The 18,158-nt window shown below is 38.6% G+C and overlaps 1 protein-coding gene across 2 annotated transcripts in view; it reads left to right on the top strand.

The window, feature by feature from the left end:
- Positions 1 to 231: 231 nt before the first annotated feature.
- LOC120327482 (thrombospondin type-1 domain-containing protein 7A-like) overlaps positions 232 to 18,158 on the top strand; it is a 33,123-nt gene continuing 15,196 nt past the window's right edge. For both annotated transcript variants that reach the window (XM_039393783.2, XM_039393782.2), the window contains exons 1-15: positions 232 to 586; positions 3,013 to 3,164; positions 4,033 to 4,235; positions 5,487 to 5,610; positions 6,195 to 6,368; positions 6,844 to 6,977; positions 7,587 to 7,805; positions 8,235 to 8,355; positions 9,000 to 9,086; positions 9,662 to 9,918; positions 10,519 to 10,653; positions 11,370 to 11,513; positions 14,621 to 14,783; positions 15,635 to 15,814; positions 17,376 to 17,514. In XM_039393783.2, coding sequence (XP_039249717.2) covers positions 286 to 586; positions 3,013 to 3,164; positions 4,033 to 4,235; positions 5,487 to 5,610; positions 6,195 to 6,368; positions 6,844 to 6,977; positions 7,587 to 7,805; positions 8,235 to 8,355; positions 9,000 to 9,086; positions 9,662 to 9,918; positions 10,519 to 10,653; positions 11,370 to 11,513; positions 14,621 to 14,783; positions 15,635 to 15,814; positions 17,376 to 17,514 — 2,533 coding nt within the window. In that variant the 5' untranslated portion in view covers positions 232 to 285. The remainder of the gene's footprint in view (positions 587 to 3,012; positions 3,165 to 4,032; positions 4,236 to 5,486; positions 5,611 to 6,194; positions 6,369 to 6,843; positions 6,978 to 7,586; positions 7,806 to 8,234; positions 8,356 to 8,999; positions 9,087 to 9,661; positions 9,919 to 10,518; positions 10,654 to 11,369; positions 11,514 to 14,620; positions 14,784 to 15,634; positions 15,815 to 17,375; positions 17,515 to 18,158) is intronic.

The raw sequence follows: 18,158 nt of genomic DNA, 5'->3' as shown, positions 1-18,158 counted from the left end.
GCAAACTTAATGGATAGTTAGTTGATCGAATTTTAAGAATATGCCTATAATAAAACGTACTCTCGGACTTGCATGTAACTTGCGAAACTTCTGGACTGTACTGACGAATACCCGATTGAAAACCACTGACATTTGAAATAAATATACTCTACTTTCTACTCCATGATCTCCGGCCACTTCATTGTTTTAGTATTTTAATACTAATTTATTTATTCACTATCTTCCAGATAAATTTGTAAAATGCCTTTAAACTAATATATCTGACGCGATGACAACACGACAATTATGGAATTTTGTAACAATTGTTCAAATGGAACTAATATTGTGACATCACCGAATGAAGCTGTGAATTTTCCATTATTGCGGAATAAGTCTGACTGTGATGTAATAACAAAATTAACAAAGACAATGAACTATTTTATGAGATATTTAAAAACGAGCAAAAAGTGGGGGCGAGCTTGCCCTAAATATCATTACCACTCCCCCCAGTGGATAATATTCTATTTATTATTTCTTCATTTACTTTATTTATCTTCAAACACCGAAGCGAGATTACAAGCAGGGACGAAATACCATTGGAAATCAGGTCAGTCTCAGTTGATTAATGATTATTCATTATTATACGAAGCTGAATCACGCATTTAGCTCCGATACTGTAGAACTGTACATCGTATTATACCATGTGGTCCATGTCTACCCAAAAATAAAACCTAGCATGAATTTTTAAAGGGTTACATAAGCCTAAAATAAGACCTAGTCGATAGCGCGAATTTTTTTTACCTAGTCGGTAGATAGAAATCTCTCCTACGCGTTTTATTAAATGATTGATAACTTTATTTTAAATGAAAACGTGGTATTTATTTATAAGTAAATAGATAACGATATTCATATTTTGTATGTTTGAAAATCTCCCTAATTCTCTACTTTGTAATTTTGTTTTTGATAAATGAAAATACAAGACATACCCCAAAATAAGCCCTAGAGTTATTTTTCGAAAAACTAAAAATATATATAAGACGACATAATCTTTTGGTGGTGCAATAGCGGTATAATGTCAATAACAGCTGCTTGTCGCGGGTTCCTTGTTAGTGACTCGTTCAGAGTAAAGGTGGGAGACGCGTCACAGAAAATGCTCATTTATATCCGGCAACACGTTCCTAACAATCTGTTGGTGGGGCGATAATAGGTATACAGTACTTGGATCTTTCCGGAACTCAGCACAGCGTTCCCTAAACTTTTGTCCGGGAACACCTACGCTTTTCATCTCGCCTCGCGGAACGCCGAAAAATTAGAATGCAAAGAAAGGTTGATTCAAAAAATAGAAGCCCAAAGTAAAATTTGCTGTGAAAGGTTTGCTGTACACTTTACGACTGAAAAACTAAGCCGACGGTTACAGATATTGGACAGGCAACGAAAACGCCAAGAGGCCTGCCTGCCCGTTTAGAAAGGCATGTTCACCTGTTTGTCGCCAGTTAGTATAAGTTTATTTCGACTCCATAATCAGCAGTAGACGATAAAATAATAGATAAAAAAAAAATAACTGATTATAGAATCGGGAGAGCAAACAAAACCCCAAATAAGGTTCGAAGCGTATATATTTAGATGGAAAGTTATTGATAAAAAGAAGTAATACGTGTTCGCTCACCCAAAAGTATAAAAACAAATTTAAGCACGCACGCAGTTGGTGGACAAACTTACGACCCAGAGTCTGAGAAGTACGAAGTCGCAATTTCGATCCCTGTTTTGTGGAACACTCTGAAGAAGATTGCGGAACAGCAAGCAAATAATAAAGTCTGGTATAACTGGGATGAGATTTGAACCCGAGATTCCCGAACCTTCTGTCCATGGAATGCTCGTTTGTTGATAAACGTTATCATTGCATGTTGTTTTATCGGCGGAGTAAAGCAAACATTCCCACGCTATAACGTAAACTACTCCCATAGCGATTTGGTTTGGTCAATCAGATTCGAAGAGCTGTTCGTTAGCATTGTAAGTTCTTTATGAGCTGTTTTCACATCTTCACTCCAAACAATGCTTCGAACAAGCAGGTTACTTATATTCATATATTCGCAATAGTGCAATACGATCGTTGCGATGCCAGCAAAGTCAAACCCAACATTGTACTCGCTTAATACAGTGGTTTCTAAATTAAATGACCGGAGGCAAAAATTAGAAGCAGAAGGATATTCGCGGGCCAGAATCACATCTTTTTTGACAGAGCGAAAACCCAATGAAGCATTCCCGATGCTTCTGTGCAATAGTTTAATTGTCTGAATTGTATAAACTATAAATATACATATAAGCAAACCTAATAACGGCAAAACAAAATGAAAGTGTAGCAAGTTTGATAAAAGTGGCAACTGGCAAACTTGGAAGGCGTTTTAATTTACATAATAACGTTTATAATATAAATATAAATATGTTAACGTTTAATTCACGGATTCGAATGGAAAGTTGTTTAACCCTGGTGTTACCCTAACCCTGGTGGTGGTGGGAGCGTTTGCACGTTTTAGCAAGGTTTTTGGTCTTTTTTGACGATTTGTGGTCGTCTTTGACTGTGTGGTCAAGTAGATAAGATCAGCGGATGGCGCATCGAGCTAAGCGTTGGGAATGCGCTCGCCATCACTAATCTGATTACCCTGTATGGGTTCGCAGGTTCGAAACTTGCGGTAATAATTTTGTGCAAGGGGCTTGTTGGGCTAATCGCCACCTAACCGCTGGTCGGTTATAGCCTCCTCCGTCACCATGTTCATGCATCTGAAACAACAATAACTGCCTTACTAATTCTATACCGGACATGAACTGGTAACCGGATCAAAGCCCTTGGTTCTGTGTAAGATTAAATCGTCATATCTGATTCCGTATCCCTCGGGAAAGATCCGATCCTACCTTACAATGCAGAGAGAAAGGTGCTGTAGTTGGTTATACGCTTCTACAGTCAATCATACAAAATACTTCACAGTTATCCAGATTCTGTTCACAATACCAAAACAACTTTTCTTTGTTTTTCAGGTTCGTGGGGGGAATGTGAGAGCACCTCTTGCGGCGAGGGAGGAGTTCAGCTTCGTTCAGTCAATTGTGTCTATGCGAACAAGAATTGGTTGGTCGTGCATTCACATTGTGATGAAACAATCAAGCCTATAGATCAACGATCATGTTTTAAAGTGAGTTTATGCTTGGCCAAATATGCTTTTACAGAATTTTAATCGGTATCCCGCAGGCGTAGAGAGCTGATAACACGGCCTAATCATATGGCGACCCACGGCCTCTCGTCCGGCCTTATAGCCGGAGGAAGCCGTAACATTTATCGTATTTAGCCATTACCCATATCCTGTCTTTCGAGTGATAACCCAGCGATGAGCATGATCTTCTATACAGGCCATATTGAAACGTCTCACCCCACTTTCCTCTCTCTATGCAGGGAGTTACTCGTTTTAATTATATCGTGTAGGAAGCACTAGTGATAAAGGACTGCGTTTATTCGGCTTCCCAAAAATTGCATGGATACCAGACAGCCTCAGTAAACTAAATTTTGTTCCGTTATTACAGGCAATGTAACGTCGAACTAGAGAGATCCTGGCCCGTGATCAAAATTTATACGCTAAAATTATTTTTTCGAATTTTTTTTTATTCACCTGGCTTTTCTCCTGACAATCTTAACCATAAGTGATTGTGTGCAACTTATTTATAAAATCTGCTTGCCTCTAGCCAGTGGCCAAATTCAAAATTTTAGGAATGGGCTCTCTTTTTTTGTATCGAACTCACTGACAACGGGTTCCGTTTCAGAGAATGTATATCTCTAGGTAAGCTACATCAACATGACACGCTTTATATAAATCTAATTCATACATTTTAAAACGCCAAATTTAACGCTAGTTGTGCTCGAAACTCATTTGCTGTGGCGTCTAACTTCCAAAATGGGAACAGGTTCGCTCAATATCACGTCTTTCCATGAACGGGTGCGCTACATCGCAGGTCTGACTTGCTGTATTGACCGAACTTGGTTTTGAAAGTTGCAAATTATTCATTCAGGTTTGCGCTGAGCATCGGGATAAGTACAGATGGAAGACTGGTGTTTGGCAGGAATGCCGATTAGTCGACTCACAACCTGTTACCGGTGAAGTCGAGGACAAATGTGGATTGGATTTCATACAAATCGGCTCACAAATAAGAAATATAACTTGCGTTGATGTGGATGATGAAACCGAAGTTATGGGCAACTACGTCTGTGAAAAGTGAGTAGAAATGACTTTCTATCGATTTGCGAGTTTTTAAGGCAGTCTGCAACAGTGGTTTCCGACCTTTTTCAATACATTATCCCTATTTGCCTCTTTATTCCAACCTCCTCGTGATAAAAAAAACAACTTTATTTATTCAATCTTATTGAATCCTTAGCTATTACTCCCGTTTGGGAAACGTTCGATAAATCTTTTTTACTCTTGACTGAGTTCCCCAACTTGTTCAGAGATGAGTCTCCTTAATTCTGAGTGAGCGCCACTAACTTAGCTCAGAGATGAATCTCCTATACTTCGGAGTGAGTGCCCGTAACTTTGCTCAGATATGAGTCTCCTTTACTTCTGAGTGAGTGCCCATAACTTTGCTCAGAGATGAGTCTCCTTTACTTCTGAGTGAGTGCCCGTAACTTTGCTCAGAGATGAGCCTCCTTAATTCTGAGTGAGTGCTCGTAACTTTGCTCAGAGATGAATCTCATTTACTTCGGAGTGATTGCCCGTAACTTTGCTCAGAGATGAGTCTCCTTCACTTCTAATTGAGTGTCTGTAACTTTGCTCAGAGATGAGTCTCCTTTACTTCTGAGTGAGTGCCCGTAACTTTGCTCAGAGATGAGCCTCCTTAATTCTGAGTGAGTGCTCGTAACTTTGCTCAGAGATGAGTCTCTATTACTTCTGAGTGAGTGCACGTACATTTGCTCAGATATGAATCTCATTTACTTCTGAGTGAGTGCCCGTAACTTTGCTCAGAGATGAGTCTCCTATACTTCGGAGTGAGTGCCCGTAACTTTGCTCAGAGATGAGTCTCCTTTACTTGTAACTTTGCTCAGAGATGAGTCTCTTTTATCTCTGAGTGAGTGCACGTACATTTGCTCAGATATGAATCTCATTTACTTTGAAGTGAGTGCCCGTAACTTTGCTCAGAGATGAGTCTCCTTTACTTCTGAGTGAGTGCCCGTAACTTTGCTCAGAGATGAGTCTCCTTTACTTCTGAGTGAGTGCACGTACATTTGCTCAGATATGAATCTCATTTACTTCTGAGTGAGGTCCCGTAACTTTGCTCAGAGATGAGTCTTCCTTAATTCTAAGTGAGAGCCCGTAACTTTGCTCAAATATGACTCTCATTTACTTCTGAGTGAGTGCCTGTAGAATGCTGCTCAGATACGAGTCTCCTTCGTTTCTGATTGAGAGTACGTTACATTGCTTTGATTAAATTTTCATAAAAATTGCTAATAAACGAATCCATTGACATTCCAGGTTTAGCTATCCTCCGGATAATTCAAGATATTGCGACATACCCTGCCCCGTCAATTGTGTAACGTCACATTGGAGTCAATGGAGCACGTGTTCCAAGTCTTGCGGGAACGGAACGCAGTACAGGGTAAGAGTTGAATGAATTCTCATATTTTTCATTGGACGTATATTTGAGAGATATGAAAAGATTGATTCTTTACATCATTGGCTCCACTTGATGGGCAGTGAACGTCTTGTGTAACTTCCAAAAACGGGCTTGACGTCTATAAAGCATTTAAATATTCCTCAAGGAGGCTTTTAAAAATTAGGATAATCAGTGAGAATAAACTATTTTCTTTTTTACTATTCAACCTAATAACGATGAAATAAATCTTATTCTATGGTGTATACGAGTCTGATTAAATGACAACGAACATGGCAAATGATGACCGTAGGGTCGTATCGTATGTCCTAACTTGAAACTTAGTCGTACTCGTTACTTTATCTTAGTTAGCGAAACAAAATTTTCTCTTAATCTTCGTATTCAAAATGTCTGGAATAGTCGTTATTTATGGATACAAACGACTGTATATTACATTCCGGATGAGATGGCGGATTTGAACTCATGATCAATAATCTTAGATGTCAACAACTTTCCCGCGCAATCCATTAGACAAGAGTGTATACTAAATACGGCAGCGATTGATGTAACGCTCCCGGCAACTTTTACAGACTCGCAATGTGTTAACTAAAGCCGAGTATGGAGGATCAGATTGCCCGAAGCTTTCCTCGGTACGCCCTTGCCCAACACCGCCACCATGCGACCCGATTCTTGTAACTTTCTTCTCTGTAACGCATGTTCTGAAATTCGGGAATTGGACGACTTGCAAGCCAACGAAACTTGAGGTGAGGTTGGATTTGATTGTTTTAATTGGAGAGAGAATAACCGACAATTCTGTCTTACACGATCGTGATATTTTTGTCCTAGTGCCTACTATCTGCAAAGATTAGATATTCACGCATTTGCGATCAGTGGAAATTATTAATATATATATATCTGATAAATCGACGCATTACAAATTCCAGGGTTGGTCTCGAATAAGAACGAATAAAATCAAAAGGAACTTTGGGAAAGACAGTAAAAATTAAAAAAACTATCGTATTACTATTATTCTTTAGTTCTTTGTTAATATTATAATACCGTACTTAATTAATCACACATCATGAACTTCACAAAAACAAAACTTCGTCTTGTGCATAACCATAGCTAAGGTTTCATTAAATAAATAAAGAAGTTTTCATACAAAAAATAGGAGAAGGAAGGTATATACCGAAAAATATTGGAAACTACTGAATTAAAACATTCCTTCAATACACGCAGGTTGCAACGGGAAGACGACGTTCAAGTCGGAAAGAAATTAGGCGTCGTCTATCTCAGGTACAATCATCTCTGATTGGGGGAAGAGGGCGTCACGTGGCCTGCTTGAATGAAGATGGTGAATCTGTCGGCGAAAGGTTGGTCATTCTCATTGCGTGTATTTTGTAATGACGATTTGTATACATTTGCTTTGAAAAAGTCTCTAGCTAAGGTACATAAATATTCATAGAGCTACTTGCAACTAAGTGTTCATGGAATATGAGCTACTAGTTGTTGCTAGACGGAAATCTTTCTAGTTCGGCCTACACGCCTGACCGATTTATTACATTGTGGACGAACATATGATTTATATCTTAACCTTGGATGTAATGCGATAATAACTTTACTCGCCAATGCCCTACTTTACTTCCCTAAGCACGAGGTATATTTCAGTAATGTTATTTCAATAATGTCGCCGCTCGGGGCACTGGTTCCGTCATTATATAAGTTGAAATGTATGGATGGAACACAATATACAAAGATCTACTTGCTACTAAGTGTTGATAGGCTGGAACCTTTCTAGTTCAGCCCATACGTCTAAACGATTTATACATTACTGGGTGGTGCATTTCGGGTTTATATTCAAAATCTTGCCAACGTGGATGTACGGTAACCGTAAGGCCATGGTACGGCTACGCCATATATTTGAGCTGTCTTATCGACTGCCAGCTTACAGTTTAAATTCCAAAGATGAATCCTTTTTGCAGTGTCATGATTGAGGAAACCTGCACTGTGACTCAGCATTGTGAAGTCAGACCATGGTCAGAATGGTCAAATTGTTTTGCACTGTGTGGAAAGACTGGGAATCGAACCCGTACCCGCGAGATTAAAATTCTTCCCAGCGGACCAGCAGCAGATCCCTGCCCTCCGACTGAGGAAACAAAGAACTGTGATGTTGATTTGAATCATATGACCAAATGCAGCGGGTAAGCAATTGTTTACATTTTTTCCAGGGCAGATGAAATCTGCAGTGATGCTCTACCTCAATTTTGTAAAATTCAGCAGCCGTTTGAATTTCAGTGATTGCTCTGTGCTCGCGAGTTTGCTCAAAGATTTGTTTTCTATACTTTTAACGTTTTAAGTAAGTGTGTGTGACCTTGTACGGAAATGAGTCTCTTTTACTTTCGAGCGGCTATGATTGAACTCACTCATGGATGGTTTATTTTACATAGGAGTGAGTTCATGTGACCGTGCTCAGAATAGAGAATCTGCACTTAAGATTGAGTGCGCATAACTAGCTCAGCGCTGAGCTCCCCTCAATCCTGTGTAAATGCCTGTAACTTTGCTTCTCTGTGTAAGAGTAATTTGCTTTACAAAAATTCTTTTCAAAAACTTCAATCTTTTTTATTTTCCAGGTACACGTGGGTGACAGGAGGTTGGGATCAGTGCATAACGATTGATAACGCAACATGTGGTGGAGGAATCCAGACAAGATACGTTTACTGTGTCGTGAGGAACGAATTCACAATATACAAGGTGTGTTTTATATATGTTCGGCGACACAGTGGCTAATCTGGAGACTCTGTTTGATTAGTAGACTGGATATCTCAGTCCGAGTCCTGCTTAATTTTTATGATCTGATCATATGGATTTATTTAGGGTTTTGCAAATTCATTTTTTAGCATAGTTTATTTTTTATCAGAAATTTTCAGGTAGTCCCCTAGTGTTTGTATCAGGTTAGGCCATAATTTTATTCCGGTTTTCCTTATTTTAGTTCTATTACGAGATCGGGTACTGTCTGTGTTTGCCAAGTGAATATACCCCCTGCCCATAGCTTCCAGTCCCTTTACACAACTTGATGTAAAGTAGGCGAACAAAATTAGTTACTTCCATATTGGTTCACATACTTCTGGAGCGCCGGTTTTCATGCCTTTGCTCCAAACACGACTCTAGACTAGATATCTTGTTTGAGAAGTGGAAGTTGCTTATTCGCTAGGACCTTAGATTTTTAGCCTGCAATGTCATAATCAGTTAAGTTATGTTTTGTAAAAATTGACACTTGCTGCTGAATAGATTAAATGTATAAAACCCAAAATTGATCAATCATAAAACCATTTGTGCGGATCCCAGTTCATTGCCACAACTATTGACCTTTAACCTTTGTGCATCCCATATTTCAGGCTTCAACTGCTGTTGCATTAGGAGGTAACGATGGGTTGAAGGAATGGGCAAAACTGCAACCAGTTCATGACTCTTTCTGCAATGAGGTTCGTGATTGGCTATTTTTTCATTTTAGTCAATACGGACAAATCAACGGGCGGCAACCAACATGCCTAATGTTAAATGAGTCTATCAACGTCCTTTTGTGCTTAGTTTGAAAAACGCAGAACAGTGGGGTCCAATAGAAGTTTTTTGCTGTGTTATTATAGCGAATCATATAAGTCAGCTGATATAGAGACTAGAATGAATTCGAAGGTTGGATTTTGAACTTCAAACTATTCGAATATACAACGAATTTTAGAGTGACAAACTATCAAAAATTCCCCTTGGAATTTTTCCTAAAATGTTAGTGATAGTAATAGGTACGGTATGTTTCAATAGTTGTGTGCGTAATTCCCGTAAGACGGTTAGATTACTGGAAACAATGAGCACAAATGGCATCAATTGTTTGAGCGTTGCCTCACTTGTGTGATATAATATTCGCTTTGATTTTTATAACAGGTCGCTGCTAATCAGTATTGATTTTTCACATCTCTCATCACCCAGAAATGCAATATTTCAGTTTATTTCAATTTTTGTTTGTCCGGCTGTCTTGCAATATAATCCTCATTTTTGTTTTCAGAACTACAAACCATTCATGTGGCAGGAATGTGAAGTTTTGTGCTCAGGCATGTGTGAAGTAGGGGAATGGTCTGATTGGTCAGAATGTGCCCCGGACAAATGCCACACCCCCGAGAACATTTACTTCCCTGAACCCCTGAGAACAAGTCGAAAGATTCAGAAGAACGCTTTCAAGCGCCGAATGAGGAAAATAGTGGAAGGTTCTGATAGAGATGGATGCCCTCACACCAGGGAGGTTATACCGTGCGAGGAAACAAGGTGAATAGTAAGATTTATAATAGACTCAAAGTTAGACATACCCGATTTGCCTTGGAAAGACTGCATTGTTGATTGCATTGCATTGGCTGACCCACTTTGAAATTTACTACACAGTTGACTCAATGTTATTTGCATGTTGCTATCACATTACTGGCGAGATAGATTGTGCATAGTGCAAAGCATTTTGAATGTCATTGTTTGCCACTGAACTCATGATTATTCTGTGTGGGTTCGGATCTCACGCGGGTTTATTTATGTGCGAGAAGATTGCCGGACTCCTCACTGACGTAGGATGGGTGGTTTACGTAACTGCTGGTCAGTTACGACCTACTCCACCATCAAGTCCACGTATGAATAGAAATATTTTTGCAGACAAATATATTGTCCATCCCATACTTTCAAGAACATTGCATATAGATTGATGATAATTACATCGAAATATAGTTATTGAAATATTGTAGATATTGGCGATCAGTTTATTACATCTATGATTATGTCACTCACTGAAACTGAGGCCATGATGGTAAAACCCGTTTTATCTGTTTCTTTCATGCTGTTCACTGATTACAGAAAATAACCCGAATTATCTTTTTGTTGCAGATGTTTTCACTGGCACCCAGTCTCTACTTCCCAGTGCCAACCATTGCAAGGAGAGTGCGGGACTGGAACCCAGGACCAACAGATTGTATGCAGAGATATGTGGAGGAATATTGTTGATGCGGAGCATTGTTACAGGTGTGTGAGGGGCGTGGTATTTCAATATGATGCTCAATTAAGTGTGTGTGTTCCCGTCATGGAGTTTATATGTTTGCTTCGAGTAGCCGAATTCAAAGGCTCACGACGCCTGCATTGTAAGTCTAACGCTATGGTTATTCCTGTAACAAGTCATACCTTGGTGATATGGCGCATCTTCCTGAGAATTACAAATACGCTTGACATCGCACCTTTGATTACAACGCACAGGTTTGTAGGTTCGAATACCATGAGGGATAATTATTTGTAAGGGAATAGCTGGATTACTCACTGCTGAAGGGTTGGTGGTTCACGTAAATGCTGGTCGGTTACATCTTCTTCCACCATTGAGTCTATGCAGCTGAAAAAAATAACTAGATGAGAGGCGTAATTGCCATACGATTATGCTGTCTTATGTGCTTTCCTCTCCCTGAGATGAATATGTGAATCCCATGATGATGTGTGACTTTCCTGGACATATTGTTTGTATGCACTCAGGTTCTTATAATATTTTTCCATTATTTTTATTATTCCCTCCATTTTTGTCCCATGAAGACTTTTATCATCCAAGTCCATGCATCTGAAACGAATTATTGGGTAATTATGGCCAATTTGGTCACCGTACTAGAAGTCTATTATTTGCCATAGAATTAAGTATTCTTATCAGATTTCCTCTACCCTGGGAAAATATGAAAATCCTAAGTATTCTCATTAATCAGGAAACCTGCAGCTCATCCAATCAACACTACGTTGGATTGCTTCGTTCCTTGTTCGTCAGATTGCGTGGTCGGAGCCTGGAGTAGTTGGACTGCTTGCACACATACATGCAAGAGAGGAAAAAGAGAAATGGAAAAGCAGACAAGGTGAGAAATGTTAATTACAAGGTTTAGTTGGATTATAATTTGCATAATGTTCACCTATATTTTCAATAAGTATTAGCAATTCAGTCGTTACCGAATGCTGATTGTTTGAAGATCAACAAATAATTACACAGCTATACCTTTTCTGGTAATTTTTATTCTCGTTTTAGTACTTTTTGTAGAATTCATATTTGAGGCCTCTTAACCGGTCTTAAAACTCAAAATTTATTTTCTCCCTACTGCAATTGTGATGCTTGCTCTAGAGCAGAGGTCACCAACGCGTTGCCCGCGGGCACCAAGTCGCCCGCGAAGATCATATTAGTCGCCCGCAGGTCTGTTCCAAACTAAGCTTAATAAAGGCTCTTTTAAGTAAGCTACATCAATTATATTTTGTCCTGATATTTCAGTATAAATCACACTTATATGGGAACTAGAAATGGCACTATATTATTTATTGTAACCATCAACCTTATTTTTATTTGTCCTCAGTAATGCGACGGGTCAATTAACAGTCTTCCAATTATGACATCACACTGAGATCACTTTCCACGAACCCGCGCTTTTTCTTGTCCGTTGGTTAGCGGAGCAGTAATAATACAATTATTGATTCCAAAGAAAAATCCATCATTTTCACGATGAATGGGAGGTGGATATATTTATACCACCATGAAAACAGCTTGCGTGTGTCTCATTAGTCGGGCGATTTTAGCGACGGCAAAGCGGAGAGATATTTCACATCTTGTCACGTAATTTTTCGCGCTGACTACCCACTGGTCAGCACAGTACGGACAGATAAAATCTCGCGATTCAAATCATACAGTAATCCTATTTTACGAGACCATCGTTTGTTTCAACCTATCCTTTCGAATCAACATTTTTGACATAAATTCAGGATAGGAGATTTACATATTTATCCCGGGGGAGAAGATAGCCGATAGGACGGCTTAACCATATTATAAACCACGGTTTCTCGCCGGTTACCATTCGATGTCAGGTATGGAATTAGTTAGTTATTTGTTTCCGGAAGCCTGGACTTGATGGCGAATGAAGCCCAACCAGCGGTTACGTGAACCACCCTACGGCGGCGAGGAGTCCAGCAATCCTTTTGCACATAACAATCCCCGCGTGGGATTCTAACCTGCGAACCTAACGCTTAACACGATGGGCCATAGCGCCGCGACTCACTCCAGGAACAAACATGGAACACGCCTCACTGATGAAAATCTGCAAGACTCGCTCAGAGTTACAGTGTCAAGTTACACGTCGGAGTATAATACTCTGCAACATTCGATAGTACAACTGTTAAGTCCATTTTATCTTAGACTTGTGCAGAGTGTTGAAAATCAATTTGAACACTCAGTTTTGAAATACAAGTGTAATTGATAGAAATTTATTTGCAACGTTGTGATAATCGTTTGATTTCCTGAAGAATCCTAAAGTTTATTAGTGTCTATACTTCACTAAATACCAGTAATTATATCAATAATTGAAGCTTAATCGAGCAACTGATTTTTTAGAAGTGTACATTGAACTGGTAGCCCGCAGCTTAATCTGTACCCAAAAAGTAGCCCTCGGCTTCGAAAAGGTTGGTGACCCCTGCTCTAGAGTTTCCTGTCCTGGTAGAAACTTTCTTAGGGGTCAGTCGACCTTGTTGACCTTGAAGTCTTGCCAAAACGCTTATCACAATATGTCACCCAGTATTCTTTAACTTTTAATTGAAGTTGCTTTGCACTTAACTTTGAGCAAAATTATCTAAATGATTAGTAATGAGCAACATTTTATACTCTTTTCTCTCCTATGAAATGATTTTTTCCATTTTTTGATGCAAAGGAAACAACGGTTGTCCAAAACACAACTAAGGTTCGTCTGAGTGTTGTAGACTATCGAGGGTGAAAGGTCAAATCAACTAACGTTCTGTTTTAAACTGAAATTTTGCTAAATAACTCTGATGAAACAAACCAATACTTGTAAATTAAATTTTTCAATCCCTAACCTTTCGATCTGAAACTCTGCTAACTGACCGAAAGACTATAATTTAAAACCTTAAATGACATTTAATCAATATTTATATAAACCTATTATACGTAACAGTTTAAAATGAAAAATTATAAAAACACAGGAATAAGCATTCTTGTTTCCTGGTTGCCATGGCTTGAACTTTTACCCTTGACCTTTCATTTTGTACCCAGGATGTGCCCTTGGGTTTTAGCAATTTATGTTTGTGATAGAAAGATGTGTATTTTTGGTTCATGTGTGGATCTTGACTGAAAGACCATATTCTTTCAATGCTTAATTAGTCTTGACTAATACTTGGACTACCCTGTGTGGTTATATTTGTCAATATGCTGTTTAAACATGCATTATTGGATGATGTTAGCTCTTATTTTGTAGCAAATTTGATTAGTTGTTTTATATTTTAAATTTGAACTAGTTGACATGCATATAATGAATTTTAGAAGTAGCTGGATTTATTTTTTTTGTTATACTCGACATCCTACCAATACCACATTGAATCCAATCGCTTTAACTAACTAAAATGACGCGAATCATCTAAATTAAATACTCAGATTCATGTTCAATTAATTTCCAGTAAGAGATAACTCAGTAATCGTCTTGACTTGAGACTCGAATGAAATGTGACTCGACTTTACTCAAGATTTGGGATCTTATACCAACACTGTGCTGGTTTCATCTGATAGATTTGTTACAAACTGCTTAGTCGTGGTCCTGATAAACAATTAGCCAAGTCTTGAATCTTGTTTTTTGATTGGCCATGGCAATCGTAAAAGTTGTGTAGTTATCCCACGCTTTATTTCTGCAGGGTTTTGTTCACAGAATTTTCTTTTTATCATTTTCTTTTTGTTGCTAGCTAACCATTATTGATTTTATATCCTTCTCACCCTGGAATATCATCTTATAGTTTATTTTTACATTCTGTGATTCAAAATGTATTTCATTCTGGTGAAAAAGCAACAAATTACTAGTTAGCCTTTGTTACTGACTTGTTGTCAAAGATATAATATAACAATTGTTCATATTATACCACTTCTTTAGTTGATATTTCAAAAAGCGTTTTCATACTTTGAACTTTGAAGTCAACTGCTTTCCAGGTTCCGTGAAATATTGGCGAATCCTGGTATTGGAGGAAAATCTTGTCCATCACGTGCAATGCTACAGGAAAGCAGGTCATGCAACCAGCACAAGTGTTCAGTTTACTACTGGGATGTTGGGCCTTGGAGTGTTTGCCAAGTAAAGGACAGTGTAACACCTACTGTGAGTCTAGCATTGATTGGTTTGAATGAATATGCTAATTACAACTGGCCAAATTTATAGCTATATCCAATGACTCAATACCAGGCCATGTGTAATTGCTTTCATTGTCTAGAAAGCTTTGTGAGTTCCAATCTACAGCACTCCAATCTCCTGTGTGTGTGATCTATATTTTGCTGAATTACCCTTGATCGCAACCAATGTCGAACCAGTTATTTCAAGTTTTTAGTTATTGATAAGAAAAATGTGAAGGCTGTTACTAGTCCTCTAGAGACCCATATGTTACCCCATTTTTTTATTCATATGCTCATCTTTATATGACACTTAGTACAACAAGTTTGACATTTTGTATGATATTAGGCTCGATGTTTGCTGTAATCGCAATGGCCTTTTTATCCGATCTTTGTGGTTATATATTTGACCACGGCTCTTATGTGGTGTCAAATCATTATCTCTAAACACGGACTTAGCAAAGGGCCACTTGGAGTTTGTTACATCTTTGGCTGAAGTAGTGGGCATGAGATTTAGACCGGTGAGTAAGCTACGATGCTAGCATAATGAGGTTGAATCCTTTAACCACTACACCATCTTCTAAGCCAGGGGTGTGCAACCTGCAGCCTGCGGGTCAAATGCGCCCGCAAGGAAGAATTGTTCGGCCTGCAAAAAAGTGCCAATTATGAATGGTGTGCGGCTCACGAAACGGGTTATCAGTTTGTTCGAAATTTTTGTGACTGCAAATATTGAAAAACTATGTTAAATAAAGGTGCTGTCCGCAGTTTCAATTAGTTATTTGTATCTGGACCTCTTGTACTGAAGGTTACACACTCCTGTTCTGAACAGAAATTTATTTGCAGGCTCCTGCTGTTGGGATCCGCACTCAAGATATGTTCATGGCTGATGACGGGAACAACACTAGTGGGCAGCATAAACCTTTTTATTTTCCTCCCAATGATAAAGAACTTGTGTGCGGTGTTGGTTACCAAATAAGAACTGTGAAATGCAGAAAGAAAGACAGTGGAATCGTGCAGGACAAGGTTAGAGTTTTAAATTTCTGTAAATTGTGTGTTTTGTGAATGTCAATTATATTGGATTTCTAAAATGGTTGAAATTAGGAATATACAGGCAATTCATGCCTTTACGGCTGCATTTTGATTCGTTTTCCTCACTATGAAAAGGGCTCTGTACAAGAAGGCAATGGTAGGTTGACTATTGGGAAAAGATGTAATATAAAAAATCAAATTTTACAGATGAAAGTTAATTTTATTCACTAAATTAAGAAAATGTAGTAATTAGTGTGAAAAAATGAGTATGGGGTGTCCATAAAGTCTTGAATTTTTTAAAATTGCAAAATGAATTTATAGATACCATACATTGTTTTGGCCCTCACAGATATATCAAATGACGTTGAAATACTTAAACAATTACTGATTAAAATACAAGAAACCTGGTTAAGATATAAATTGAGAACTGACTTCATAACAAAATTGAAATTGTAAAGGGTCTCCATGGACAACCTGTATTTTAATCCAGTATTATTAAAAGTCAAGCGGATATTTGAAATATTTAAAACTGTACAAAAGCCACAGTACAGGTTGTGCATAGATCTAGTAGCCAACTTTATGGACACCCTGTGTTCATGCAATATTCAGTAGTATAGAAATTTGCAAAACATTAGGATATCTCTATTTGCTTTTATGTTTGCTCCATCATATGGCAGTCTATCAAATAGAATTAGCATTTTCTTCATAAGTTCAAAAGTTTTTTGCCATTACCATCAATGCAACAGATTAAATCCTCATGTCAGAAATTTTCCAAGAACGTTAGTTATGGTAGCTGTTTTCTTTATCCTATTAACTCAAGACTTGAGTCAATTGGTATTCGATAACGCATAATTCCCTGCCAGCTCATTTACTTCAGAGTGAATGCATATACCTCTCGAAACTTTGCTCGGGAATGAATTTCTCTATTTCTGAGTGAGTGCCCATATCTTTGCTAATAAATGAGTCTACTCTACTTTTGAGTGAGGGCATGTAACTTCGTTCAGAGATGAGTCTCACTCACTGAGTGAATGCGTGTGACTCTGCTCAAAGATTGTCTCATTTACTTCTAAGTGAGGGCATGTAATTCTGCTCAGAGATTAGACTCTTTTTCCTTTGAGTGAGTGCCCATAACTTTGCTCAAAGATTGTCTCCTTCACCCGCCCATAACTTTGCTCAAAGATTGTCTCCTTCACCCGCCCATAACTTTGCTCAAAGATTGTCTCCTTCACCCGCCCATAACTTTGCTCAAAGATTGTCTCCTTCACCCGCCCATAACTTTGCTCAAAGATTGTCTCCTCCACTTCTGAGTGAGTGCATGCGACTCTGCTCAGAGATGAGTCTCCTTTACCTCTGAGTGAGTGCCCATAATTTGCTCAAAGATTGTCTCCTCCACTTCTGAGTGAGTGCATGTTACTCTGCTCAGAGATGAGTCAACTTTACTTCTGAGTGAGTTCTTGTAACTTTGCTCAAAGATTGTCTCCTTTACTTCGGAGTCAGTTTGCAGGACCTTGTCTTGAGCAAATTTGCATTTAAAAAGAATTATTGCTTATTTCAGCTTTGTGGAAGCAAACGAATGATGCCTTTGATAACCCGAGATTGCACGTTTCCCTGTCCGAAAGACTGTGTCGTTTCTGAATGGGGAGAATGGACAAGCTGTGAGAGAGAATGTGAAAAAGTAGCAAAACCAGGTCAAGGTGGGTTGGGTTAGGAATCATATATATATTTCTGGTTCAGCATTGCCCAACCAATTCATTTGATGGTGGCGAGATGGCCTAGCGGTTTTGTTGACTTAAAGATCACACATGTCTCCAGGTGTAAATAATAGAATAATTGAGTCTTTTCAAAATACCTTTTGCTCCATACTGATCATGAAATATTAGTGTCAGCATTGTCAAGGCCTGTGGATCAGTAGGCAAGAGTAAACATCATTTAAAAAAGAATTCGGGTGAACTTGTTTGATCTTCAGATTTAAAACCCCCATATCTACAACCTGCGATGCAAACATAGAGAATAGATTCTCTCAAATCATGACTCATTTGACTTGCTGACTGAAATTCATGTAGAAGATTTTAACTAACTTACAAGGTATTTTTAAACCGTGGGAGAGGAAAGTCAATATGGCAGCTCTACCCCGGAATAAATATGTAAATCCTATCCTATCCTTATCATGTTCCGTGAAACGACTCAAACCCACTAATACATGCAGGATAACCAGAGGTGTTAAGGCAAGCATTTTCCTAATGCTCAGCACAACACGCCACCCATTGTGCCATTGGAGAACAAATTGAACATGAATTCCGTGCTTTTTATCCCATAATGATATCCCTCAACAACAACT

The sequence above is a fragment of the Styela clava genome, chromosome 7 (assembly GCF_964204865.1).
Source record: "Styela clava chromosome 7, kaStyClav1.hap1.2, whole genome shotgun sequence".
Classification (NCBI taxonomy): Eukaryota; Metazoa; Chordata; class Ascidiacea; order Stolidobranchia; family Styelidae; genus Styela; species Styela clava.
Note: the sequence above shows the minus strand (reverse complement) of the source record. Positions and strands in the feature narration are given on the sequence as shown.